The following is a 27,668-nucleotide window of genomic DNA, read 5'->3' on the forward strand; positions in this document are numbered from 1 at the left end:
CAAATAAAGAATAGTTACAAAGCTAAATATCAACAACCAGTGCTCATTGGAGTGTTATAAACAGAGCCTATTCATCCAGAGAGTCTTAAAACAAGGGAGTTACTAGATATAGGTTGTGGGTTCACCAGAGAATGCATTTGTGGGGAGACCATTAACAAAATATTAAGCCTCAGAGCTAGCTCTAGAAATTTGCAAGTTTTCTTGTCATTAGTTATCAACCCAAGTACTAGTTAGGCAAATATGTTTTTAGGCTAATTCCAGTGTGACAGAGAGGTAAATGATGCCTGGAGTGTTGAGAAGCACTGTGAGGCTGATTTTGATCAGAAACAGGTCCTAAATACATTAGTGATATCTGCAAAGGGTGAGGGAGGGGTAAATACCATGTTAACGACACTGTAAAGAACACAGCAATATGTTAAGTTACTTCAAGTCTGTGTGATAGGAGACAGAATACAAAGAGGTAAACACCTGAAAAAAAAAAAAAAAAAAAACCATGGAAAGTGTAAGTGGTGTTTTACATGCCTTTTCTTGTTTTGTTATTTTTTAATTAGAAAAAAGCCATGTTGGCATTCCATACTTCAACACCAGCTGCCTGCAAACATCTTTGGAAGTGTGGAGTGGAAAACCAGGCCTTTTATAAGTAAGTGGCTTTTATTCACTTAATTACAGCTTTTAAAATCACCCATGGAATTCTTTATATTTTGCAAATGGCTGCATATTTATTTCTTTTAATACAGTTTTTAAAATTATATTTAAGTAAATTAAAATTTCGTGCATTGTTCAGGGTGACTCCCAGTGATTGTCGGCTTGTTGGCCTGACCAAGTCCTGAGCTCTGTGTTGGATGTTTCTTATGGAATGGCTGTGGGCCACTGTGTGTGCGTGTGTGTGTGTACATTTCAAATAACTATTTCCACAAAATGTGTCACAGGATCAATTTTTGGTTGCCCTCCTCCCCCCACCCCCACAAAGCAGACCTTGAGATAGAGTTTGGTGCAAGTAGCTTATTTGGGATGTAATCAATGGACATACCAGTAGGGGAGTGGCGGGAGGGGGGTGAGATGGGGAAGCAACATAAGATGCATTATTGAGCAGATCACTACCATGGACAATGGCTCAGATCTTCTTAGGAACTCTGGGACATGGTGTCATATGCCTCACAGTTCTCCTGCTGATGGGCAAAGAGGTGGGGCTGTTATATCTACAAATTCCCCATTTATTTTGGTTGAAGGCTGCTTTGGGGGCCAGAATTAATACTCTCTGATATTTCTGGCTTACTCTGAGTATGGGTTGGACGTGCTTTCACAGCCAGAAACAGAGACCTCTGGCAGAGAGTCACCTGTGTTCATAGTAAGAAGGCTTCAGTGTATTGAAAACAGAGCCGAAGGTTTATGGGTGGAATGCTGTCAGAGCCTAGGATCATAGAAAGTAGGTGCTGGACAAGACTTCAGAAACCATCTGTAAAGCTCTTGGGTTTCAAAAGAAGTTCAAACTGAGGTCTGTCCATGGAGTTACACCTTCTCCTCTGAGAGACACTTGCTGACTGGAAAAGCAGTGGTAGTGGATGCAACTAAGAACCTATTCCAGCCCTGCTCAGGCCATCAGCACTGTACAGCCCTGGACCTCATCCAGGGGTCTCCCTGGATGACTGGGAGACTTTGATCAGTCTCCCTGCCCCTTACAGTGAGATTCTGTCTTACTGATTAGAGTCATCTCCCTGAAAATGATATCTCTGGGCTTTGGCTGATGAGAACCATCAGGAGAATGATGGCTTGGATAATGATTTTGAAACAAGTTTCAGCCACAGAATACTTTTGCTTAATCTGAAGTGTAGGAAAAGCCCAGCATGTAAAGGAGATGAAAAGAGAAGTTGCGGTGGTCGATGGGGCCTTGGTTGGGATTGGAGATTGCAGACTCTTTGTCCGTTGTTCATTGCTCTTCAGGAGCTGGGGTGACCAGTTGTCCAGGTTACCTATGCCTTTCCTAGGTTTAGCACTGACATCCCCATATCCCAGGAAACCCATCAGCCCTGGGAAAACCCAGGAGCATAATTTGAACACCACTGGGTGAGATGATGCACAAAATGCTGTACTAGGAATGACTGGACAAGGTGATGTGTACCAGTGGACCTTCCTGTGACCACCACCGCCTCAAGGTCTTTGTGTGCCTCCTGCATGTTTGGGGACTGATAAGGAAGGAGATCATTTGGCCTTTGGAAAATCTGCATGTCTAGAAGCTTTCACCCACATGAGAGTTCAGAGAGGGAAACACAGACGGTTTGACATTCTCAGTCTTTAGTTGGAGCCTTAGTGGTTTTTTATTTTGTTTTTAAAAAAATATTTTTAAAATGGAAATCTAATTTACATACCATAAAATTTACCCTTTTAAAGTATACAGTTTTGTGGTTTTTAGTGTAATTTGCAAAGTGATATAGCCATTATCACTATCTAATTCCAGAATATTTTTATCCTTCACAAAATAAACCTTATGCCAATTAGCAGTCATTTCCCATTTCCTCCTCCACCCAGCCCCTGGCAACCACTAATCTAATTTCTGTTTTTATGGATTTACCTATTATAAACATTGTGTATAAGTGGAATCATAAACGATGTGGCCTTTTGTGCCTGTGTCACAGAATGTCTCCAAAGTTCACCCATGTTATAGCATGTCTCAGTACTTCATTCCTTTTTATGATTGAATGATACTGCATTGTTTCGATAGACCACATTTGGTTTATCCATTCATCAGTTGATGCTCACTGGGGTTGTTCCCTCTTTTTAGCTACTATGAGTAATGCTGCTATGAGCATTGGATACAAGTTTTTGCGTGGACAGTTCTCTTGGGCATATACCTAGAATGGAACTGCTGGATCATAGCGTAACCCTATATTTAGTTTTTAGAGGGCCTGACACATGGTTTTCAGTGCCTAAGCTTTTGGAACTCTTCTGTTCTTTCTTGAATGAAACCGTCTGTTTCCTGTCAAAGGATAACTTAGAGATGTTCAGTTAGTTATTTTCAGTGAATATTTTCTTGCATATGAGGGAATTAATAAATGGAGTGAAGAAACTTGGCAAAAACAAGATCTGTCATAACATAATTTTATTACAGAATTTTATATATCTGTACTATATATCTGTACTGGATCTGATCTCTATTTTTTTAACCTGTATTCATTATTTTTATTTAGGTTAAAGTCACGTAACATAAAATTAATTATTTTAAAGTGTACAATTCAGTGGCAGAGTATGTTTAAAATGTTGTCCAACCATCATTTCTATCTATTTCCAAATATTTTCATCAATGCCAAAAGGAAGCTATATACTCCCTGAGGAGTTACTCTCCCTGGTTCCTTTCTCCAAGATTTCTATTGGATTGTAGATTTTTACATACCAGCATGTCAGTTCTGTAATCGATTTGAACTCTCTGAGGGCAGGAACGAGGTTCTGCTTGTCTTTTTCTTTCCTGAAGATCTCAGGCACTGAAAACATGTTTACTAGCTCAGATTGGTAAGGCATGGCTCCTGTCCTCAGGAGATTGTTATTTCATGTAAGAGACCAAGAGGGAAGTGAACAACAACAAAAAAGGCTGGAGAGGAATCCAGAGGAGAGGGTGAGTCTTGCCGCCAGGGGAGCTAGGAGGTAGAAGACCCTTTTAGGTGGGGGAAGGCCATCCCAGCTCTGGTGGGGTACCACGGCAGGAACGTGGAGGATGCATTTTGCAAGACATGAGTGGCTACAAGGTTGGAGCAGAAGATAGATGAGGTAGAAAAAGAGGTGATCAGGGACCAGGAGGTCTTGGGGCCAGACACAGAGGGCTTGATCGGTGCAAAAGAGGCAACAGAGGTGCAATAGGTGTGGTTGATCGTTCTTTACGTGCAGACAGGCCTATGGGAGGGGGTGATACAGGAGAACACCCAGCAGACAGGCGTTCCTTTAGAGCCACACAGCAAGTTTTGCTTGGAAGGACTTTGGCACAGCCTTGAAGATACTTTAGTGAAATCGCCGGGTCCATATCAAAGAATAACTTGGAGACATTCATTTGCTATTTCACGCACGTTGTCATATGCAAGGAAGTCAGTTGGGAGACAGAGTTAAATAAAGGCAAAAACAAAATTGAGAGGAGAAAGGGAGAGGAAAACCCAGCAATCTGGGGAATGTGTTTTACACATTTTGGGGAAGCAGATTAGCTGGCAGCTAGTAAGGAAGGTATTCTGATAATTTTATCATGAACTAGGTAGGTCAACTTGGCATGTTGGAGAAGTCCCTTCCAGTCACTTGTGGATGCTTCGGAAGACTTGAAGGGTTTAGCTGTGGGCACAAGTGACAAATTGTATACAGTTGACCAGTCTTTGCATTGGAACTTTGGCTATAGTTAACCAAGCTACCCTCCTCTTATTCGACTTCTAAACCTGAATGTTTATAGCGATCTGAGATTTGCCTGAACATTTTGTTCCTCCATTATCCCATAATCATCCTTGTTCCTGAGGAAGGAGGGGAAGTATCACTTGTTCTGGCCCAGCTGTGGGACCTTGGCCAGGTCACTTTATTGCTGTCTGGCCTCAGCCTCCTCACCCGTAGAATGAATGGGCCTGGGACTGACCTGGGTGCATTTGCTTGCACCACTGGGGCATAGCGTAACGAGTGTGAGCTTTGGAAGTCAGTGGGCTTGGTTCCAAATCTTGACTCTGTTATTTATAGCAGTGTGGCCTGGAACAAAGCTCTTAATTTCTTGGAGCCTCATCTTTATTTTTCATCTGTGAAATGAGACTGAATTACCTGCCTTGCTGTGTTCAGTTCTGCCAGGCATATGAACCATTGATAAACAGAAGCTGCTGCTCTATTACTGCCCCCTCTGCTATCGGTTAGAGTATTTTGAGCAGCAGTTGGATGAAGAGCCCATTCCTTTTCATTTGGAAGGCTCTGATTCTGGTAACCTCAGGGGTATGCCTGCTTCCTCCACTGTGCCCACCCTTCCCCGGGCAGAGGTCCTGGCCCTGCTTCTAGATCTGTCCCACTGGCCCTGCATTTTAATGGTTTCAGCTGGCAGAGCAAGGCCCTGATCTTGTTTCCTGGATGGTTTCTTCCTTCCATTTTTACTTCACCTGCACGGGAGCGGGGAGGCCCCGGGGCCTCTGCTTGCGAATTCCCCAGTGTGCTTTTAGGACGCAAATGCGCTTGCTGGTTGTCAGCTGGCCAATGGCCACAGATCTGTTTTGAAAGCCCTGGCTCTGAGATCTGCCTGGGAATGGAGCCCAGACGCAGAAACTCTGATGTTTTCCCGCCTACTCCAGACCCCAGGGGATCTCCAGCACAGACTTATTCACCATTTAAGAGCTTCCTTTATACCATGTGTGGTCTATCATGGTGCTGCCAGCCCCAGAGCTCACTGTTTCTGGGTGCTGGTCCACTGAAAGCACACTGGATGCATTGAGGGATTCAGGGGCTCACTGATGTTTTCATTCACAGCGTCTTTATCTCACACTTTTTGCTGTGTACTAGATACATGGTTGAGGCTGTATGACACTCTCTGTTCCCAATTTGTTTTGGAATTGTGTGCAGGGGATAAAAGCAGTTCCTAGTACATTTCTTATTCAGAGTTTGGTGTACATTTTGTCAAAGAAACAGTATTATGCTTGGTAAGTAAGAACCCAGACTAGCTCCCTAAACAAGTGCCTCTCACACTTTAATGCACACATGAATGAGCTGGGGAGCTGGTTAAAATGTGGATTCTGATTCAAAAGGTCTGGGGTGGGCATGAGAGTCCATATTTTTAATAAATTCCAGGGGATACTGTGCTGTGGGTCTGTAGACCACACTCCAAGTAATAAAGTCCTAAACCAGCAGTTCTCAATCTTGGCTACATTAATATCTCCTGGAGGAGCTTTTAAAAACTATTAATACCAGTGCTATGGGTCCCTGTATCCTACCCCAGACCCAGTTAGAGCAGAATCTGGGTCTTCATTAAAACTTGTGCACAAGCCTTTGTAGCAGCATTCGTCATAATAGCCAAAAAGTGGAAATAATCCAATGTCCATCAACTGATGAAGGGATAAACAAAACATGGTATATCCATACAATGGTATATTATTCAGCCATAAAAAGGAATGAAGAACTGATACTACAGCATGGCTGAGCCTTGGAAACAGTATGCTAAGTGAAAGAAACCATTTACAAAGCACCATATATTGCATGAGTCCATTGAAGTAAAATATCTAAAATGGTAAATGTATACAGATGGAAAGCAGATTAGCGGTTGCTTTGGCTGGGAGTAGGTGAGATGAGGAGGGTAATCAGGGAGTGACTGCCAATACCCATTGTGGTGATAGGGGGTTTCTTTTGGAGGTGATGAAAATGTTTTAGTATTAGATAGTGGTGATTGATTTTTGTAATCTCTTTTTTCAACTTCATGAATTATACTAAAACCCACCAAAGTATAAAATCTAAAAGGGTGAAATTTAAGGTATGTAAATTGTATCTCGACGAAGCTGTTATTTTGAGAAATCGGAATCTGGAACAAGGCACCTAGGTGTTGGCAGTGCTAAAAGTTTCCCAGTTGTTGCTAACGTGCCGTCGAGGGGTTAAGACATTGCTTTAGTTCAGTGATTCTCCCATCAGGTCCTGAACCAGCATCATCACTCCCGGAAATTGTTGGAAATGCAGATTCTTGGGCTCTTCCCCAAATCTACTGAATCAGAGAGATGTGTTTTAAAAAGCCTTCCAGGTGATTTGTTGCTCACTAAAGTTTGAGAGCCAGTACGACTAGAGCATGATGTTTTAAATACTGAAATCAGACAGACTTGGATTTATAGCCTGGTTCCTGCCGCTTCTATCATGGAACCATGTAAAGTGATGAACCCTCTCTGTGCCTTATTTTCCTTATGTGATAATGCGGATTCCTTCCTTCTAGCAGAGAGCCATGAGGATAAACGGAATTGTTTATTAAAGGTGCTTTGGAGGGGGTATTGCCCATATTAACGGCTCAGTAGTAAATGCTCTTATTGTTATGGTTACTCCAGAAGCTCTAAATTATGACGTCAATGGGAAACTGTGTTGTTAATTCTAGAGGTGGCCTCTTGGAGCACCACCCAATGTCTGCCCAGTACCTATCCTGACCTTCGTCCAAGCCCCTGGAATAGCAGGTTTCAGAGGAGAAATTGCAGGTTGGGGAGAGGGGAGGTGTGCTCCTGCAGAGATGAGCTGGATTTCTTTGTGAGGTCAGATGTTTGAGCATAGTCATACTTCTTATGTTGGGACTTTGATGGGGAGCTGGAGATTGAAGTGGGAGAGGGCAGGTGGAAAGGAAGGCAGAAGGCCATAGGAGAGCGAATTGCGGTTCCAATGAGGCTGTGAATTCATTGCTTTCTGTGGGAAGAATACTCTTCCCTGGGCTTGCTGTGGATGGGAGAGTCTGGTAAACAGAGTGCTTGGAACATTTTGGCTAGAGTTAGAGCTCTTTGATTTGCTTTCAGAGTGTTTAACATGGTTTTCTGGAACCTCCATAGTTTAGAGGATTGGCTTTGGTAGCTTCGTAGTGAGAAGGTGATGAAGGGGTTTGAGACTGGTATTAGGGAGGGAGGAAGGTGGGAAGGAAGGAGAGAGGGAAACTATTATATAATGAGCGGGTATGATGCTAGGTGCTTTCAAATCATTTACTCTTGTGTAACCCTCCTGAGAGTACCATGAAATATTATAACACCCTCCCCCTTTAATAATATGTAGAGAAACTGAGGCTCAGCAAAGCCACATGGCATGACCAAGGTCACAGAACCAGACGTGACTAGGAATCTGGACCACTGTTCTTTCAGGTGAAATGTCACCTCTTGGGTCATCCTAGGCGAATTTGGGGGCACAGAGATTCTCAAATGTAAGTGGACTTCTTGGAATCCCCTTAGGGTGCTTGGTTAAAGTCAAGCGCCTCTTCAGACCCACTGAATCAGAATCTCTCATGATAAAGCCTGAGAATCTGTGTTTTTTTATACCTATTCCAGGTGTCTGATGCCCAGCCAGGTTTGGGAACTGGTACTCCGGATTCATGTACTTTAACGCGGCCACCATTCTCTCTCCTCTGTCCATTGCCCTCCCCGCTACAGCCTTGTTTCCCAATTCCCAGTGCGTGGGTGTCATTTGAGCTCTCAGAATAAACTCCCTGTTAACGTTCCATTAAAAATCTCAACTGAAACGCTCTGGGAGTTCACCTGGACATGTGGGAGGGCAGGTTATTTGTGGGAATGCGCTCGGGCAACTGTCTCTGAGCAAATCAGATCATCTGCAGCTACTCCTCCAGGGGAACCCGCTGCCAGAGAGAAGCGCAGTCTTTTCTCTCCGCTCATCCTGAGCAGACAGCTACTGGCCTTCTTTGTGAAATGTATCTTTTGACCTGCTTCTTTTGAGTCACTTTGAGGGTTTTTGGGAAGGAGTGCTGAGACTGAGACTTCCCTCTAAAAGGCCAGTCTGGGTTTGAGCGGATGGATGATAGTGGCTTCCTCCTGGGCCCTGGAAGGGCCAGAGCTGAGGCCAGACTAGTGAAAAAGAGCCACCGCCTCTGCCCTGCACGCCGTGAGTGGCCAGGAAGTTGACTCACGCCTGTGCCGGCTTCACCGGCTTCATGTGTTGCTTCTGTAGAATGGACAAAGTGTTGAGTTCGAATTTTAAAAACCCAATTAAGAAACTCAGTCTTTTTTTTTTTTTGGCTGACCATTGTGTCCCAAGGATCCTTGGTCTTTATCGACAGAACAACTGAAAGCCATAGGAACAATCTTCTTTAGGATACTGGAATTAAAAAAAAAAAAAATCCAATAAAAAAATCGAAGCTTCTTTAAAGCTTTCTCTTCTCCCTACCTCTGAGGACTTGGGAGCAACCATGCCAAGAAGACGGGGAGAGGGCACAGGTGATCGTCCTTTTCTCTTCTCAGGCTTCAGTAGATAAAGAGTCAGGCCCACAGCTCTGTGGGCTGGTGGGGAGTTTTAGGGGGTGCAGATGGGCCCAGAGCAGGCGTGTCCTCATAGGAGGAGGAGGGGGGTGCAGCTGGGACCACCTCAATGCGGCTTGCTGGGGGTTTCTAGCCTCGTGAGTGGGTGTGGTCTGGAAGGAAGCTCCAGCCAGCACACTGGCTCTCATGTGCCCCTGTGTGTCCTCAGAGGTCCTGCACTGTTTTCTCTGGGCCCTGCCCTGACAGGATGCCCCTGCCAAGGCCTGTGCCCTCCCCTGCCCATCTCACTCTCCCTGTTTAATATTTGTGACCAGTGCCCTTCTGTGTCATCTTGGGCTGTTTACACAGGTGGGTGGGAAGGGGCTTCTTTGCAGAAGATTGTTCCTATGGCTTTCAGTTGTTCTGTCGATAAAGACCAAGATCCTTAATAAGGGCCGCTTAAGGTCCGGTCCTGGGAAGTTGGATTCTCGCTCTCTGTCCAAGTTTCCCTTGTTCTACTTTGTACATCTGCGCATTCACTTTTCTTTATTAGGAAAAGAAAAAAAAAATGTGTGTGTGTAGTAATAATAACATGGGAAAATGCACATTGAGTCTTTTTAAAATGTGTTTTGTTTGTTTTTTTTAAATTTCAGTACGTTTTGGGGTATAAGTGGATTTTGATTACATGGATGAATTATATTGTGGTGAATTCTGAGATTTTGGAGCACCTGTAGATTAGTGTACATTGCACCTAATGTGTTGTTTTTATCCCTGGCCCCTACTACCCTACCCCTTCTGAGGCTATAAAGTCCCTTATATCACTCTATATGCCTTTGCGTATGCATAGCCTAGCTCCCACTTAGAAGTGAGAACATAGAATTTTTGGTTTTCCATTCCTAATTTGCTTCACTTAGAAAAATTGAGTCTTTTTAGTTCTCCAGATGTTTAGGCTGATGGCTTTTGTGCTTGCTGGCCCTCTGCTGGGTATATCCACCACCGCTTATCACCGGGCCCTGGTTAACACCTTCCAGCCCCTGGATCTCAGCTCAGATGTCCCTTCCTCAGGGTACCTTCTCTGGCCCCCAGGCTAGATCAGCTACGTGTCTTTCCTGTACTTACCTTGGTGTGTGGAGCAGAGTTGGCACTCAGTTAATAATTGCTGAGTGAATAAAGGAAGCTTCAAGAGGCTCAAGGGTGGGGATCACTGCACTGAAACTTCCCTGGCTCTGTGCATGTTTTTGCTCAGGATGCTACAGATCGTATTGATTTTGTCTGTGTGTGTTTAAGATTTTGTGACTATCAATATTTTAAATGATGCTGAACTCTCTGAGGCCTGTTCTTTCTAACTTGTTGGATTTAATTGTACAAGGCTTAACGTGACTGCTGTAGAGCCATCCTCAGCTGTCACAGTAATTTAGTGCCCTGTGTGCAGCCTCCCGGCAGCCCAGGCTCTAGACTGCTTTTCAGAGTGTTGTTGTTTTGTTCTTATTTACGAGTCGGGCTCAGAGGTGCTGAATCAGTTCTTGGCTGGGCAGCTTCTGCCTCGTGTATCTTAGTCATCTACCACTGTGGGTTCTTTTAAAGGGCACTGGGTCATGGTGACACAGAAGCCAGTGACCATTCCCGTGGGGATGCGGGACCCTTGTTCCCTCACTTGGGCAATGCACAATGAGTTCTTCGTGGCATAGTCAGTGACCTCTGTTGCCAGGAAGCTGTTTGCTGCTGCACCGTGGATAGAAGAATAGGCAGCAAAGTGCCCTAATAACCATGAACTTACTGATGCCATGTCACTAAATTCCCTGTTCTCCATATCTTCAGATAGCGAGTGGGGGAGAATTCCTTCTGATCATCAGTGCCCAGTCCTTTTTGCAGGTTGTGACCCACTAATGAATTATGAAACCCAGTATGTGGGTCTTGAATTTAGAAAGAATGAAAGGAAATAGCATAGAAAATATTAGAATCCTATACACTTAGTGAAAGTAACTATTCTTTTGTGAAGCTTTTCTTTTAGTCTGTGTGTGCACATGCAGGCTGAGTCACAAGGTTAATTACATTTCTTTCTTGCGGCAAAAATACCCCATCACCACACCTCTATAACATGTTGTAAGTGGACTTTCCAATGTCCTTACCACCTGTGCTTTGCTTTTTCTTAAAGGTATGCAAAATCCAGTCAGATCAAGACCGTATCAAGCAGCAAGATATTTTTTAAAGGAAGTAGATTTCGATATAGGTGGGTACCAATGGTTCCATTTCAGTGATGGGGTAGGGATGGGACAGCCACGTAAATTTCCAAATTTTGCTTGCAAATAAGTGGCTTTTGGCTTTTGCCTCTGTTTGAGTCTTCCATTTTCACTCCATTGCTCTTATGCTCACAGGGCACCCTCAAACTCTACTGTAATTTCTCCCCTCATGATTGCTATAGCTGGGCCAGACCCCTGCGAAGTTAACAGAAAGACACTTGTGCGTACCTCTCCCATTCTTCTCTGAGTATGTGTGCATACACATGTGTTTCTGTCTTTTGCAGTGGGAAAGTTGCCAAAGAGGTGGTGGAGGCCAGTTCCAAGATCCAGAGGGAGCCTCCTGAGGTGCACAGGTGAGTGGATGATCATTGCGGGTTCCAAGCGGCTTTAAAAGCTGACTTTTCCAAATTCCCTATAACATCCCTTTGCATAGTGACATACAGCATTAAAGAAGGACATTCTCACTTCCTTAGACATCTCACTCAGACAGATTTGGCTGGGCCATGGCATGAGCACAGCTGGGCTCCACTTTGAGTTATGTGCTCTCTGGGGAGTCATTGATTAGGTCTGGAGCATCACCTGAACAAGCAGGATGCTGGGCCATTGCCTGGCCAAACTCTGTCATCTCATCCTCTTAGAAGTTCTCTGTTCCTGCCTGCATTCATCATATTTGACTGGTTCCTGTTGGCCTGAATCCAGGCTTACCTTTCATGGGACTGTTACTCTCTAGAGCCATGCAGAGGAAGAAGGACTTAGTCATTGTTGGCTCAAGAGTACACATCTCCATTAAGGTGACGATATGCAGTCATTCTTAAGAATTAAATATTTTCTTGCCATGTTGGACTTCCCACTACCACAATTTACACAAATCATTGTCCATCCTAAACCTCAAATATGCTGCATATCTAAAGCCGAACATTCTCATCATGATGCCTCCCACTTTTTAAGGAAAGATCACTATGAGCTCAATTATTTAAGAAAGTCCCCCATATAGTGGTTTGCACCTGCCCTTTCTTCCCCATCTTCGAAACCCACAGGTGTTTCCTTTATGCTTGGGTTTTCCCAGTTTCCTCCATTTCCAGGGTGACTAAGTGAACTGGGTGCCTCTCCACCCTGTCTCTTGGGGTTGTTGGGCAGGAGGAGGCTGTGGCCCCACAGAAGTGTGGCTAAGTCAGCCTGGAGAAGCATCCAGATGGCACTTCTCTCCCACACGGGGGAGCAGAAGTGCAGTTGGCACGATATCCCATGTAGACGTGTACAGAAGAAAATTTGTTTCTGCTTTGGGGTGACCTGGTGAGAAGGTATAATGTGAAAGTCTGCAAAACCAGGCTATCGCACTGTAAGAAGCAGAAGACTACAGGATTAGAGAAGCTGGAGGACCTTGGCTGCAGGCACGTCAGTGCAGATCCTGAGAGTCTTGCAGCCTACCCACCAATGAGAAAAATCTTCATGGTTCCCTCCTCTTCCCCGAGTTGTAGTTATTCAATGCAGCAGAAATGAAGAGAAAATGATAAAATACATCATTTCATTCCTTTCAGAATCTTTGAACTGGAAATGACCTCAGGGATTGCCTGGTTTGATGCTTCTGTTTTGTAGACAAAGAAACTTGAGTCTCAGACAGGTTAAGTCTTTTATCCAAGGTCCTGACTTTTTTTGATGGCAGACCTAAGCCTAGAACCCCAGTGTCCTGCTTCTGTGTTCTCAGCTCTTTTCTCTGTAGCACCCTGAAAGCACCTGGCATTTTCTTAGAAGCTGGTAGTGGAGGCAGAACTACCCCAAGTGGTTCAGCATGAATTTTATTCTTTCAGGTTGAAGCTCAAATGTTTGGTCTTAAATACTTGATGCTGAGGGAGTTCTCCTGGTAGCACAAAGCAGGAAACTTTGTTTTTACAATATACTTTCAGAAAAGCATATTCCAAAAGATAAGGCTTTTTGAGTCTCAAAGTTACCATCTTTGGATGGTTAATGAGGTCAATAAATAATTTTTAAATACTTCTCTTGTAAATTTTGGTTTGAATAATTTATGGAAACCAAGGCTTTCTAGCTCAGGGTTTCTCAAATTGTAACTTGCACAGGGAGCACCTTGGGATTCTGTTAAAATCAGATTCTGATTCAAGAAGCCTGGAGTGATGCTTGAGAGTCTGCATTTCTAACATGTTCTCAGATGATGGCCATGCAGCTGGTCCATGGACCACACTTTGAGTAGCCAGGCTCTTGGTATCAGGTGGTGGAAGGGTGAACGGAGCAGGCTTGCTGGAGTGAAGCACTTTTCTTGGAGTGGACTGAAACCCAGAGTGCGAGGAAAGTGGATACACACTGAGGCATCCACCAAATCATAGTTTCCCTTTTCTGGAATCTTCTAAAATCTCCCAACAAGGACCTAGGGGCCCTTGAGACCTGCTTTGCATGCTCTTTCTCTTCCATCTCCTCTTGGGCATATGAAAGACTGTTAAGTTCACATCCTTAGGATGCCTCTGTGGTTCTTTGCAGCATCTCTCAAATCTCTGACAACACCAGGAAGAATTTGATTAATGTAATTCTACAAAGCAATCTCTGGGAAGAAAGGACCGTGTCTATCTTGGTCATCTCCATGTCCCCCAGCACCTAACACAGTGCTTGACACATAGTAGAGGTCAATATATAGCTGTTGAATGAATACATGAACTAGGAGTATGGGATGACAGCAGCACCTGTCATTTTCTTTGATATGAGATCTGTCCAAGGTGCTGCCCCGGGGACCTCAACCTCCCCAGAGACAGCGTTGTGGTCAGAGCCATAGTGATGTGTGAAACCTTCATGCAGGCAACTCCTCCTTCCATCCCAGTAGCTGGTTGTATGGTAGGAAGTTGTTCCTCTTGGACAATTGTTTGGTTTTCCAATTATTTTGGCTTCTTTGAAGTTGCTGTCAAAAGTAAGAATGTAGTAATAAGCTCTCCTTCCCTTGTGGTGGGTGTTCAGAGGTGATAGTCTAGGATGGTGGTGATAAGGCTTTAATTAGTGAGTTTTCTTCACATTCTGAGATTCTACTCTTCAAATAATGCCAAGTTCACAGACTCCTACATCTGCTGAGGTGTGTGTGTTTGTGTGAAGAAACAGAAGCAGACTGAGAACACTTTCTTGGAATTTTTCTTTTTCTTCAAAAAGAGGAGCAGAAGCTAACTCTGATGTTATCTTGCTGATCGTCATTGATGAAAACCCTCCTGAACTGGCCACTGGGTGACAATCATCTGCTCATTCCAGAGGCCCATTGAGGCAGAGGGCTGTAGCTTGGTGAGCCCAGGGCTGGTTGTGTGAGCCACCTGGGCATAGCAGCCACCACAGCAGACACTCTGAGGAAGCATTTGTACCTGACACAAGCACCTGTGTAGGGGTCACGAGTGGGCTCTGATCTTAGCTGTTGTTCGCCAGCTGTATGGCCTTGGGTAAATCACTTATCAGATCATCAGCTTGCTCATCTAAAAAATGAGATTTACAACATCCCTTTGCCCAACTTCTAGGCTCTGTTATGAGTATTAAAATAAAGTGCTTTAAAAATTCTAAAGTGCCATAGAAATATGAGGTGGTGATAATATTAGTACCATCTCTCATCCAAAAATGAAAAACTGGAATATGACAGATACATTCACATTAAAATCCCTCCAGGTGGAGTTTTTAGAGGCTGGCACTACTTCTTTCAATTTCAAGGAGGGATATAGGAACTCCAGGAGTCTCACTTTAGTCACAATTTTATGCTACCATTTTTGAGTCTTGACTCTGCCCGTATAAGCAATTTTTAGTTGAGTTACATAATGTCAGTTTCCTCACCTGTAAATGTGGTATTTTTCTTGCCCATCTTACAAGCACAATGAGAAAAACAAATGGGATAAAGTATATTCAAACCACATTTGCCAGTATTAGAATATAATTGTAGTTCCCAAAGGAAACCTTTCTACTTCAACAGAGTTCTTAATGACAACTTCATCTGGAGACCATTCTATGCTGGGAGTACATGCATGAGCAGGCTGCAAAGTGGGCCAGACATTTTTGCAGAGTCATCTGATAGATGGATTCTGAGATTGGAGAAACATGGTACGTATCCTAGCCTGGCCTAGGGGGACCACGGGCATCAACACAGTTACCTCAGGAGTTCAGGTGGAAGGGCAGAGTGGAAGCCAACTGGGACATGTCCACATACTTAAGAAAGTGCCTGACACAGTGGGACCTTATGTAGCCAGAAATAGGAGGACAGTAGGGGTAGCAAGCAGAATCTCCTTTGGGACATTGCAGGCCAAATCATACAGAAAGGCAATGTGGAGCACAGCAAAAGCCTTGGACCAGGAATCGGATTATCTGGCTTTGAGCTTTGAGTCCTAAGTTTGCCCATATAAGCGTCTTTAGTCACATTACCTAAGCTCTCTGACTCTCAGTTTTCTCATCTGCAAATATGATATTTACCGTGCCTGTTTTATAGGCAAGACACACTGAGAGAAAAAGATGAGGTAATGTTTATACAAACCACTTTGCAAATGAAAAGAAGATGGCCACTCAAATTTGGATATTATATTTGTCATTAGTTCAGTTGTGCTGGTGGGCTTTTGCTTTAAATGAAGCCATGGTCAGTTGGCACTTTTAAAAAGGCTTAAAGAGAGAATTAAGTAAGAAGTTGTGATCTTTAGTTTAAAGGAGTTGGTAGATTCATTAGTCCAGTTGGGTTGCTATAACAAAATACCATAGACCGGGTGGCTTATAGCCCACAGAAATTTATTTATTACAGTTTTAGAGGCTGGGAAGTCCAAGATCAAGACACCAGCAGATTCAGCATGTGGCAAATGCCTGCTTCCTCATAGATGGTGCCTTCTTGCTATGTCCTCCCATGGCAGAAGGGGCAAACAAGCTCTCTCAGACCTCTTTTATAAGGATACTAATTCTATTAATGTGATCATGACCTAATCACCTCCTGAAGGCCCCACCTCTTAATACCGTTACATTGGAGATTAGGTTTCAACAAATGAATTTTAAGGGAACACAGACATTCAGGCCATCACCACAGGGAAAGGTGGGAGACTTGGCACGTTGTTTTTTAATTTTGCTGACTCTTTCCCCCAGGCTGTCAACATGTCTGACATTGGACTTGGAGCCCTGGATTTTTTTTGTGCTCCAGGGAAATCTCTAGTTGTATCCACCTTTGAGTTTATCTGAGTCTTATACATATCAGAGAAGAAATGTTCTTCTCTGAGTCATATTATTGGAGAGTCCCGGGGTTGTAATCCACTGCAGGAGTCACCTGGTCTGATACAAGGCATGCCCTGTGTGCCGCTATCCCTGGCTGTAGGCCTCTGTTACAACAGAGCAACAGGAGCCTGTGAATATAGGGGCCGAGCTGGCATCCTCTTAGCCATCCAATGCCAATGCAGGCTCATACCTGGGATATTAGCCTGGTGAACCCAGGCTGTCTTAGAGCTATGCAATTGTCTGGACAGTTCATTGTTGTGGAGTGGGGGCAGAAAGATGCTTGGTATCTCCAGCTGAAGAATGTTGGAAGGAGGTCTGATGGGGAGCAAAATAAGCTCATAAAGGCTCACTGAGGGTGCATCGTTGTAGCATAAACAGTGATTCCTGGGGATAGGAACAGCAGCCAGCCCAGCTGGCATGGATGGTCAGAGGTGGAGTAGAGCAATTCAGAATTGCATGTGCAAGAATGGAGGGATGGGCTTTTCAGAGGTCAGAAAGCTACACAGTCCACACAGGAATGACAGTATGTTGTACTTTGCAGAGCTAGAATCATAGTCATGAGTGGCCATGGCCAGAATAAATCCCAGGAGGGCTCAAAAACTGAGAACCTTCACAATAGAAGAAGAAACTGCACATGGCAAATTTTAATCCCTCCCTTCCTCCCTCCCTCCCTTCCTTCCTTCTGTAAAGATTTCTCTATCTACGATTCTTTCCCTGTAAAAAGCACTGTGCTCACCAGAATATGCTGCAGGCCTTGCCTCCCTTGGGAGGTCACTCCTGGCTCTCTCTTCACTCACACAGGATTAGGTGCCCCTCCTTCGTGCTCCCATGGGACCCTGGACATCAGTCACCTTCATGAGAGGCATGGTGTTCCAGCTGTGACTATAGCACATTAAGAAGTCATAAGGCTGGGCGTGGTGGCTCACGCCTGTAATCCCAGCACTTTGGGAGGCTAAGGTGGGCGATCACCTTAAGTCAGGAGTCCGAGACCAGCCTGGCCAACATGGTGAAACCCTGTCTCTACTAAAAATACAAAAATTAGTTGGGCATGGTGGTGGATGCCTGTAATCTCAGCTACTTGGGAGGCTGAGGCAGGAGAATCGCTTGAACCCGGGAGGCGGAGGTTGTAGTGAGCTGGGATTGTGCCATTGCACTCCAGCCTGGGTGACAGAGTGAGACTTTGTCTCAAAAAAAAAAAAAAAAAAAAAGTTGGAGGTAGTTATGAAATAAAGTAGTGATCAAGACCAGGACTTAAAATGAAGTAGAATTTTTAATAATAGTGGATTATACATAGATATGTAACTATTGTTCCAAAAACATTAATTTCAGTTGTGCTTCTTCCTGTATGTATTTGGGTACAGGGAGATTATATAAAATGTGTTTCTTGGGGCTGGGTGCGGTGGCTCATGCCTGTAATCCCAGCACTTTGGGAGGCCGAGACGGGTGGATCACGAGGTCAGAAGATGGAGACCATCCTGGTTAACACAGTGAACCCCATCTCTACTAAAAATACAAAAATTCAGCCAGGTGTGGTGGCACACACCTGTAGTCCCAGCTACTCGGGAGGCTGAGGCAGGAGAATTGCTTGAACCCAGGAGGCAGAGGTTGCAGTGAGCTGAGATCGCGCCACTGCACTCCAGCCTGGGTGACAGAGTGAGACTCTGTCTCAAAAAAAAACAAAAAATATTTATTAATGTAGGTCTCAGACGAGAAAGCTTAAAATGTATGGTTCTAGACAGTGAATTACTTAAGGTGAGGACTACAGTTCTCTAGAACAAAGCAGAATCTCCAATACGCGTATATCAGCTGCAGAGTAAACGGTTATAAAATGAAATAATGAAGAAAAGGACTCCATGGCTAAGCAAGTCCTCATCAATTTCTTTTCTAGCCCATGCCAGCCATGGGAGCTTTTAATTCAAGATGCTGGCGGGCATCTTGCTCTTCCCCACTCCTCTTGCCCAACAGAAGCACTCAGGCTGGAAGTTAGTCCTGTCAGCCGGTCTAGGGAACATTCTGACCAGGCTGAAATGGCAATACATGTCAAGCCAGGATTGCATTCGGTTTACTTCCGTTTCAAACCTGAACACATTTTCATAAGATGCCAAGTGAGACGCACGAGTATGGCTGGCTCAGTGTCTGCTCTTAAGGTGCTTATCAAGGTGGGGATGATCAGTACACCAATAACTAGACAGAGACAGAGGTGAAAAATGCAGTGACTTATGAAAGAAGAGAAAGTAAGAGAGAGAGAGGGAGAGCAAATGAGAGCGAGAGAGAGAGAGAGGAAGAGAGAGAGACGGTGTGCATTGGGAGGAGCAATCCAGGAGGGCTTCCAGGGGAAGAAAACATTTGACTCCTTTTCAAAATATGCACTGTTTTTGGTTTTGACAGGAAGCATGGGGAGCGGGGAAGCATGCTCAAAACTGCAAACCTGCAGTCTGACTAGGGCAAACAGCTGGTATCTCTGCAGCAGGTAGGGCAAGTGGGCTCCCCGGCTGCCAACCAATAGGTTTAACGAGATACCTGCACAGTTCCTTGCTATCTGCTGCTGGTCTCAGCCACTGACACACCTGCATGCTCCTTTCCAGGGGAGAAAGCAGAGCCATGGCCAGTGAGTGAGTAGGGTGTAACTCTGAGAATATTAAACACTGATAATGAACATTGGACATCCAGCAACACAAAGATAGCTTATAGCTGTAGAACATGTGTGCCATCTGTCTGGCAGGGGTTTGTGTTTTTGTTTGTTGGTGGTTGTTACATTTCTCCGAGCCATGGCCGTCATTCACCTTTCTGCATATCTAGTTCAGTGCTAGCTGCCTCCCATCTCTTCTTGTTTCTTCTTGCTTTTTTTTTTTTTTTTTTAAATACCCAGGCTGTCACCTAGCATGCTCAGGGCTGGTGACATATTAGGAACTGTATTTTCTTTCGCTGGATTGCAATAGAACAGAGGGATATTTTGTCAGGACCTTAAGGGCAGAAAGGGGCATTTATCTTGAATGTTATGTCGTCTTTACCACTGGCTCAATTCATGCTGTGTCTAGAGATAGTTCCCTCTAGACACAAAGTGGAAGCTTTGGCAGGCCGCTGAGGTGGAGGGGCCAGCGTTTGCAATGGAAACCAACCCTGTCTGTCTTGTGTCTGTTTTCAGAGCCAACATTTCTCAGAGCCGCAGTTCCCACTCCTTGAACAAACAGCTCATCATTAACATGGAACCCCTGCAGCCCCTGCTTCCTTCCCCCAGCGAGCAAGAAGAAGAACTTCCTCTGGCTGAGGGTAAGTCAGTCTCTTCATCCCAAAGGGTGGTGCTGCAGGCTTTCTCCGGAAAAAACAAAGGAGGCACCGATTCCACATATGATGGGTAATGGGTTAGTGTATGGGGTGGAGTGAGCCGTAAACTATGTTCTTAGTAAATAAGCTTTTTGCAGCTGGAAGGCTGTATGATACTGGGAGCTCTATTACTTTCTCCTGGAGAGAGTTCACTGGTATAAAGTATTTCTAAAATTATATATGAAAGGACTAATGGTGTTAGACCTACACCAGTCCAGTACGGTAATCATTAGCCATGTGTGGCTGTATTAAACTAAGTTTAAATTCATTGTAATTAAAAATCCACTTCCTCAGTGACGCTAGCCAGATTCCCAGTGCTCAGTAGCCACATGTGGCTGGTTGGCTGCCATATTGGACACTGAGACTGAGATAATTTATCACCAAAAGTTCTGTTGAATGGTGATGTTTGTCACTGTAATCACAATTAAATTGGTGGCAGTAAAGAATTCTCCACAAGTACCTCTACACTGGTCATCCCATTTATGTCCCCCAAGCTTCTTGTTCTTGATCCTTCATTTACATTGTCCAACAGTTTTGATACAAGCTAAAAAAAGTGAAGTGTCCACTGCAACACTGAAATTTGTTATATTTTTAAAAATAACAATAGTATGTGTGTTTCTAGGCATCTTTGTATTGAAGGACTCTCCTTACTTCAAGGAAGAATCTCACCACACTGTTTGCTGCAGACGCCTGCAGACACCTCACATTTTTACTAATTTCAAATATTTGTTTAAATTAAGTTAATGAAAATAATTAAATTGAAAACAAGTACACACAGAATAAAGTTATTGGAACCTTTGAATACAAACATGCATTTTCTTAACTTTGTCATTTTGGTTTCATCACTGAAAATCTGGATACTGGGCAGTTTCAAGAGGGCAGGTCACTCTGTCACCGAAAGATCACCTTTACCTCCAGCTTCAAGTCAAGAATTTATTTTATAGAAGAAAACTTTTTAGTCTATAATAAGGGTATGGCTTGGAATGCAGATACCCTTGAGATCGGTAGCAGCAACCAATTTGCAGTGACATGTAAAAAATTCTTGCAAATCTTTTCCTGAAAGGCAGCTTTGATGGTTAGGAGAACTGGACAACTGGATGCCAAAAATTCCATGGATGGAGGGAAAGTGTGCAAAGCATGAAAGATGGGATCTTAGAAGACACTATTTGTCTTCAATTGGACTATTAGAGACGATGATAATGACAACACTCTTGTTATAAATGACTTTTGTTATCGATCTTAACAATGAACTCTGTAAGTTCCATGCCAAATTAATTTGCTTAGCCCAAGGGCCTCTGGGTCCATGTTGCTTGTCTGTGTTTTTCAGCAGATTATCTGTTTTTGTGTGTTTTGCAAATGAAAGAAAAGCAGTTTTCATTTCTGGTCACTAATGGTTTTCTGAGTTTCTTCCTATATGCTTGGAATATTGCTCAGAGTGAAAATCATTTTTTCTGAAGGTCGTGATTATCCCAAGGTTAAATGAAGGAGGGTGTGGCTAATAGAGAAGAAAAGAGAAAGGACATCTCACAACTGGAATTGTGACTGTGCCTTGTCTGCAAAGATGGAAGCTTAGATGGGAATACAATTTGGAGGCCCAGAAGGGTTGAATGACTGTTATGGGGAATATGGAAGCCTAAGCCTGCTGCCTTATGATCCCCCAAGATGTGAAAGGGAACCTGGTCAAACTTTCCTCCATACTCTTCATTCCATTCAGTTAGGGATATCTGTTTTGCTCCATTTTCTATTATGAGGTTCCACTGCTAAATACTAGGTGTGTTTTTGACATAGCAACTGTATGGCCGATAGACAAACAATTATAATTAACTGCAAAAAACTTTAAAGACTCTCATGACAGGACAGGAATGCATAAGCTACCTTTTCAATTTTCCCAGTTGTTTTAAAGAACCATCTTACATTCTTTTACCGGTTGTAAAGCCAAACTGATAGATCTCTCTCTTCAAAAGTCCACAGTAGCTCTATTGATATCTAATCAAATTATTTTCTCCGGGAGATTTGTCCCCTGACAGAGCATCTTTGTGGGTTTTAAAGTTCAGACAAGTCATAATAACTTTCAGGATATAGACTGAATTAAAAAGCAAGAGAAGTAGAAACAATAGTATTGTTAATTTTTCAATAAATATAATGATTCTCTCAGTTTAGAGTAAGAGCAAAATTATCTTTTTTTCTCTTTCTTTTTCTTTTCTTTTTTTTTTTTTTGAGACGGAGTCTCACTCTGTCGCCCAGGCTGGAGTGCAGTGGTGCGAACTCGGCTCACTGCAAGCTCCACCTCCCAGGTTCACACCATTCTCCTGTCTCAGCCTCCCAATTAGCTGAGACTACAGGCGCCTGCCGCATGCCTGGCTAACTTTTTGTATTTTTAGTAGAGACGGGGTTTCACCGTGTTAGTCAGGATGGTCTCGATCTCCTGACCTTGTGATCTGCCTGCCTTGGCCTCCCAAAGTGCTGGGATTACAGGTGTGAGCCACCGTGCTTGGTGAGTAAGAGCAAAATTATCTTAGGTACCACAAAATTCAAAGTATGATTTCCACTGCAGTTGTAGCTCTGCGTTCTGTATACCGTTGTACCCCTGTTACTAGTCAAATTCCGCTCCATGGCTCTTGTCTTTGAGTGTCAAGCAATGGGATTCAGGCATTCCATTAGATAGATACCTGTTTTATAGATTTACATTTCTCAGATTTATAAAGAGGAGAGAGACAGATGAGAGCTCTAAACAAAGAAGATGTTTCCATCTTTGTGAATGGGCCTTGTTTCTGGGCTTTTGAGCTCATGCACTATGAAGAATTTTGTTTCATCTCTATATTTTAATATTTCATTTCTTTTTATTTCTGTGCTAGAGCCAAACTTAAAGAGGCTAGGAATTCATTCATTCCTTAATGCAACAATTGTGACAAATGCAAGTTGTATACCCTGTAGACCGCACTTACCGTGTCCAAGTTCCTATGGACTATAATGATGAAGACATGAAGGTGCTTTCTCTTCCGGAGGCTCACAGCCCACTGGGGAGATGGCAGTGGGATCACAGAGGCGATGACAAAGTTCTGCCTCCGCTGATTGAATTGTGTGCTCACTTTTCTGTGTGCCCCACTGGATATCAGTGCCTTGAGCTGCCTTCAGGGCATCCGTTCCTTTTTAGTCCCATTGGAGTGTCTGACATAAAATCAGCGGGCTAAGGAATAAATGGGAGAGACGGACAGGAAAAGTTGAAAATAGAGTGGTGTGTTTCACCTGCATGAGGTGTGAGTGTGGTTTCAGGGAAGAAGTTCTGGGGGATGGTGAAGGTGAGGCAGAACGTTAGGAGAGGGCCAGATTATGGGCCTCGTGTGACTTGCAGGAGAATTTAGACTTTAACCTGAGAGCAGCTGGGAGGCACTGAGGGATTTCAGGGATTTCAGGTATGGGAATGATGTCAATGCCATGGGAGTTGTATTTTGTATAACTCTGGTGATGTGTAGAGAATGGATTAGAGGCAGATAGGGCTGGAGCGGAGTTTTTCAACCTCAGAACCACTGACTTCTTGAGCTAGACATTTCTTTTTGGGGGGTTCCTGTGCGTTGTAGGATGTTTAGTAGCTTCCCTAGATTCTACCCGGTAGATGCCAGAAGGACCCCACCAATCTTGACAACCAAAATGTCTCCAGATATTGCCAAGTTGCCCATGGGAAGCAAAATAGTTCTCTGGTTAGAAACCACTGGGTTGGAGGCACAGACTACACAGGAACCACTGGAGGAGCCCAGAGAATAGATGTGCAAGGGCTGAAGCAGGCAGAGAGAATGCAACTAGGGAGGAGGCAGTGGATACAAGGCACAGTGAGAGGCAGAGTTGTGGAGACAGGGTCGCTGGTTACATGGTAGGGACATAGTCTGTGGACTCCTACCATCCAGGTCCTGCTCTTGTCTCAGAGACATTGAGTTGAAAATCCTTCAACCTCTTTATGTTAAAGATGAGAATATAGAGACCCAGGAAGGTTTCAGGGGTATGTCAGCATCACACAGAGAGTCTACGGCCAGCATGATTTTGTTGAGTTGTTGGAGTCATCGAGAGAGTTGCATACTACTGTTGCTTCTCAGAGCTTCAAACACAGTGGTGGAGACTCAATGTCACCACTTACCTTTGTTATCACTGTTCCCAATATGGATATAGTGGTTCAGATTCTTGTCTAGGGGTCTCAAATCACATATTTTGGAACTAGATTTATAAATGGGTCAAGATCAGCAGCTGGAGCCCTGTTAAAAGTGTTGTCTAATGGCCGGGCACAGTGGCTCACGCCTGTAATCCTGGTACTTTGAGAGGCTGAGGCGGGTGGATCACCTGAGGTCAGGAGTTCGAGACCAGCCTGACCAACATGGTGAAACCCCGTCTCTACTAAAAATACAAAATTAGCTGGGCGTGGTGGCACATGCCTGTAGTCCCAACTACTTGGGGGGTGGAGGCAGGAAAATTGCTCAAACCCGGGAGTTGGAGGTTGCAGTGAGCCGAGGTCATGCCATTGCACTCCAGCCTGGGCAACAAGAGCAAAACTCTGTCTCAAAAAAAAAAAAAAGTGTTGCCTAATTTAAAATTTTTTAAAAATCAGGTTGGGAGAAGAAAGGCTTACCTTATGGAATCTATCTCTGTGAGGTCATGGGAATGTCCTGTTACCTTGTCTTAGATGGTGTGATTAGTAGGGATATCTCTGGCACTGCCGTGGCCCTCTGGGGTCATGACCACCCATTTATCAGACCAGCTTTTTCCATTCTTTTCAAGTTTCTCAAAGACAGCTGGGCAGAGTATTATTGCCCAGATTAATGCAGTGTTGTTCTGGGAAAATGTGTGACCCCATTCAGCCATATGACAGCTGGAGGATTAGGTCTCAAGTTGGCTATGTCAGGGTGGAGAAAAAACAAAATCAGTTCCTAGGCACCACTGGGCAACGGGAACGTTTTCAAAACTCACCCAAAAGTTGCTCGGTTACAGGATCTGAGAGAATTAGTGCTGTGGAAAACTTCAGATGAGAATGGCAAACCATTCGAAGAGTGCCGCTTAGAGCTTATGAGAATTTCAAGAGAAGAAAAAATTTACAGTGGGAATTGTTCTCGGTGAAAATGACATTTTAAGGATTTATTAATCTGAATAAATTCACATGCAAAATGGAGCAGGTTTCCCCATAGTGTAGATAGCACCGTGCTTCTGCATTTTATCGGTAGAGTATATGTTCTCATTATGGAAGAATGCTGGTTTGTGGTAGAGAAGGGGAGTGAAATTAATCATGTGAGACTTGGTAACTGGCAATTACAGACACACAATGAAGATCACTGGCGTCTGCCATAGCAGTGGTGCAGGCTGGCATAAACATAGTAGAAAAGCCATGCATGGCTTTCAACTGCAATAAATAAGAGTTGAAAATGTTTGTTTTCCCCTTACTGGCAAAATGAAAGCACAGTGGAGACACCAGAATTTCTATAAAGGAGAGTCTTGGGGGTGGCAATGGGTGTTAGATTAAAGGATCATGTGAAGCTGCTTTTGCATATGATCCAGAAAGTATCTTTATTGAAGAATAGATGGAAATTAAGAGAATGGTAAAACTAACTCTCACAAGCCACCCTTTAGCACCATCCCTGTAAATGTTTGTGTATGTGCATGTGTGTGCTTGTGCTGAGTGTATATGTGAATGCATGCTTGTGTTGTGCGTGTGATGGGAAGTGTGTGTGGAAGGTGGAGGCAGGGATGTTCAAAAGGTTGCTTGCAGTGTCTAGCCCTAACCATAGATGGCTTAATGTGGTTTCATTGAAATTCTATAAAGTCTGTGTGTGAACATGCAAAGGCATTTTGCACATGTAAAAAGAGTATTGTCCTCATCCATCAGGCATGCCATACTCTTGGTCCCACCCACTCTCCACCCGAACACATAACAGGTGACTGGTGGGGCTGCTGCATTGTCTGTGCGTATGCTTTTCATGCACTACACAGTTGCTCTGATCTGTCACTGGTGAAGCCTCTGACAGCCCAAGATTGCTGTGGTTATACCATGGTGAGTTCCTTATCTTACCCTCTACCAGGTTTGGTCTTCCTCCCTGCCTGTCTGACATGAACATTCTCCTGTCTCTTTTCTTCCTTTCTGTAGTTCCATGGCCATGGCTCAGACAAATTTACCCTTTTCTCATGCCTTTGGTGTCTTTTTTCCCACCATTTTCCCCCAGATGCTAAGCCATTTCTTCCCTTTGACTCAGATGTCTCAGGACATATGCATTAGCAGTGATGCACTGGTGTTTTTTGTTTGTTTGTTTTTGTTTTTTGAGACGGGGTCTTGCTCTGTTGCCAGGCTGGAGTGCAGTGGCATGATCTCAGCTCACTGCAACCTCTGCCTCCTGGGTTCAAGCAATTCTCCTGCCTCAGCCTCCTGAGTAGCTGGGACTACACGCACATGCCACCATGCCCAGCTAATGTTTGTATTTTTAGTAGAGATGGGGTTTCACCATGTTGGCCAGGGTGGTTTTGATCTCTTCACCTTGTGATCTGCCCGCCTCAGCCTCCCAAAGTGCTGAGATTACAGGAGTGAAACACCATGCCTGGCCTGCAGTGGTGTTTTTGAAATTTCTTTTGTGTTACATCCATGAAAATGCAGAAGCTGTTTATGAATCCTGTGGCATCACCTTTCCCCTTATGGTTCCTGCTCTCTGGTGATGGACTGACCAACCCTAGTTCTAATTAGACTTGTCCCTACCACAGGGTTTCGTGATTGCTATTTGCTTTATTTTTCATTATAAAGCTTGTACATCATCTTCTAAAAAATTTAGAAATCACAAAAAAGCATAAATGAGAGGAAAAAAAAAAAGTCCCAGCTTGCCCCCTCCTAGAGGCAATCAATGTTAATACATTAGCAATTTCTTCCTTCCCTATACACGTTAATGCAGTTGCGGTTATCCAGTATATTAAATTCTTAAAATTCCTGCTTTGTTTGTTTAATGTTGAAAACACTGGTGCATGAAAACACATCGGAAATTGAACTGGAGATCAAACAATGAATTGGGAACATATTTAACACAAATACAGACAAATGTGTTAAATGTCCTAAATTAGAAGGAACTCATACAAAGTGCTGTTTTAAGCGTTATATTAGCATTGCACATGCTCGGGCTATCCTGAACGTTCTTATTGAATGGCATCTATAGTCTCCAGCTGCTGATAAGCACATAGTAGCTGGAGTTGCTTCTGCAGGAGCTAGGAGGCCTCCACAGAGCAGAAGGCATCTCCTGTTTTTGTTTATAGTTGCAGTATCGGATTAACAAAACAAAAATTCAGAATTATCACACCTATTGAATTCTTGAAGACAGCACCACAGTTTAGGTCGGCAGCTCCTCTAGGGTAGAAGAGGCCAAGAACAGCTTAGAGGACAAGACATAAAGTCCTGAGCAGGCTCTGCAGATTCCTATTTTGCAGTCTTTTCAAAAGCTTTTTACCTTTTCTTTTGTGTTTTCCTCTGGAGCTATTCTCATCTTTGGAACTTTGGGATTTTTTTTTTTTTTTTTTTTTTTTTTTTTTTACTGACAACTGAAATACTCATGACAAGTTTATATTACTTGAAAGATGATTTAGAAATTTTGGGTGTTTACTGTGTTGTAAGGAAGCTCAGTGCCTTGTTCCTGATGCAAACTCAGTGCATTTTATCTTGCAAAGATTTTGTATTTTACATCTTAAGACGCCAATAGTGTGCATCATTTCAATTCTGTAGTTGGCTAATTCTCCACAAATAGTGCATTTTATGAGATATAGCATCCCACAGTGGAAGCATAGCAGTGGTTCAGGTGGCTGCTGTCTTTCTGCATTAATGTCTCAGATGAAATCTGGTGTTGGCTCCTCTGCCAAGCAGCCGGGTGACCACAGACAAGACTGTCCACCTTTTAGAGCTTCATTTTCCTCATCCACAAAACAAGAAGATTGGATTTGAGCACAACTTAAATGCTTTCTAGCTCTTAACTCTGATTCTTTT

The 27,668-nt window shown here is 43.7% G+C and overlaps 1 protein-coding gene across 2 annotated transcripts in view; it reads left to right on the forward strand.

Annotated features, from left to right (window-relative positions):
- FRMD3 (FERM domain containing 3) overlaps window positions 1-27,668 on the forward strand; it is a 292,877-nt gene that overhangs the window by 235,247 nt on the left and 29,962 nt on the right. For both annotated transcript variants that reach the window (XM_073021498.1, XM_007969584.3), the window contains exons 10-13: window positions 552-640; window positions 11,062-11,136; window positions 11,431-11,499; window positions 19,503-19,627. In XM_073021498.1, coding sequence (XP_072877599.1) covers window positions 552-640; window positions 11,062-11,136; window positions 11,431-11,499; window positions 19,503-19,627 — 358 coding nt within the window. The remainder of the gene's footprint in view (window positions 1-551; window positions 641-11,061; window positions 11,137-11,430; window positions 11,500-19,502; window positions 19,628-27,668) is intronic.

This window comes from Chlorocebus sabaeus, chromosome 12 (genome assembly GCF_047675955.1).
Source record: "Chlorocebus sabaeus isolate Y175 chromosome 12, mChlSab1.0.hap1, whole genome shotgun sequence".
NCBI lineage: Eukaryota > Metazoa > Chordata > Mammalia > Primates > Cercopithecidae > Chlorocebus > Chlorocebus sabaeus.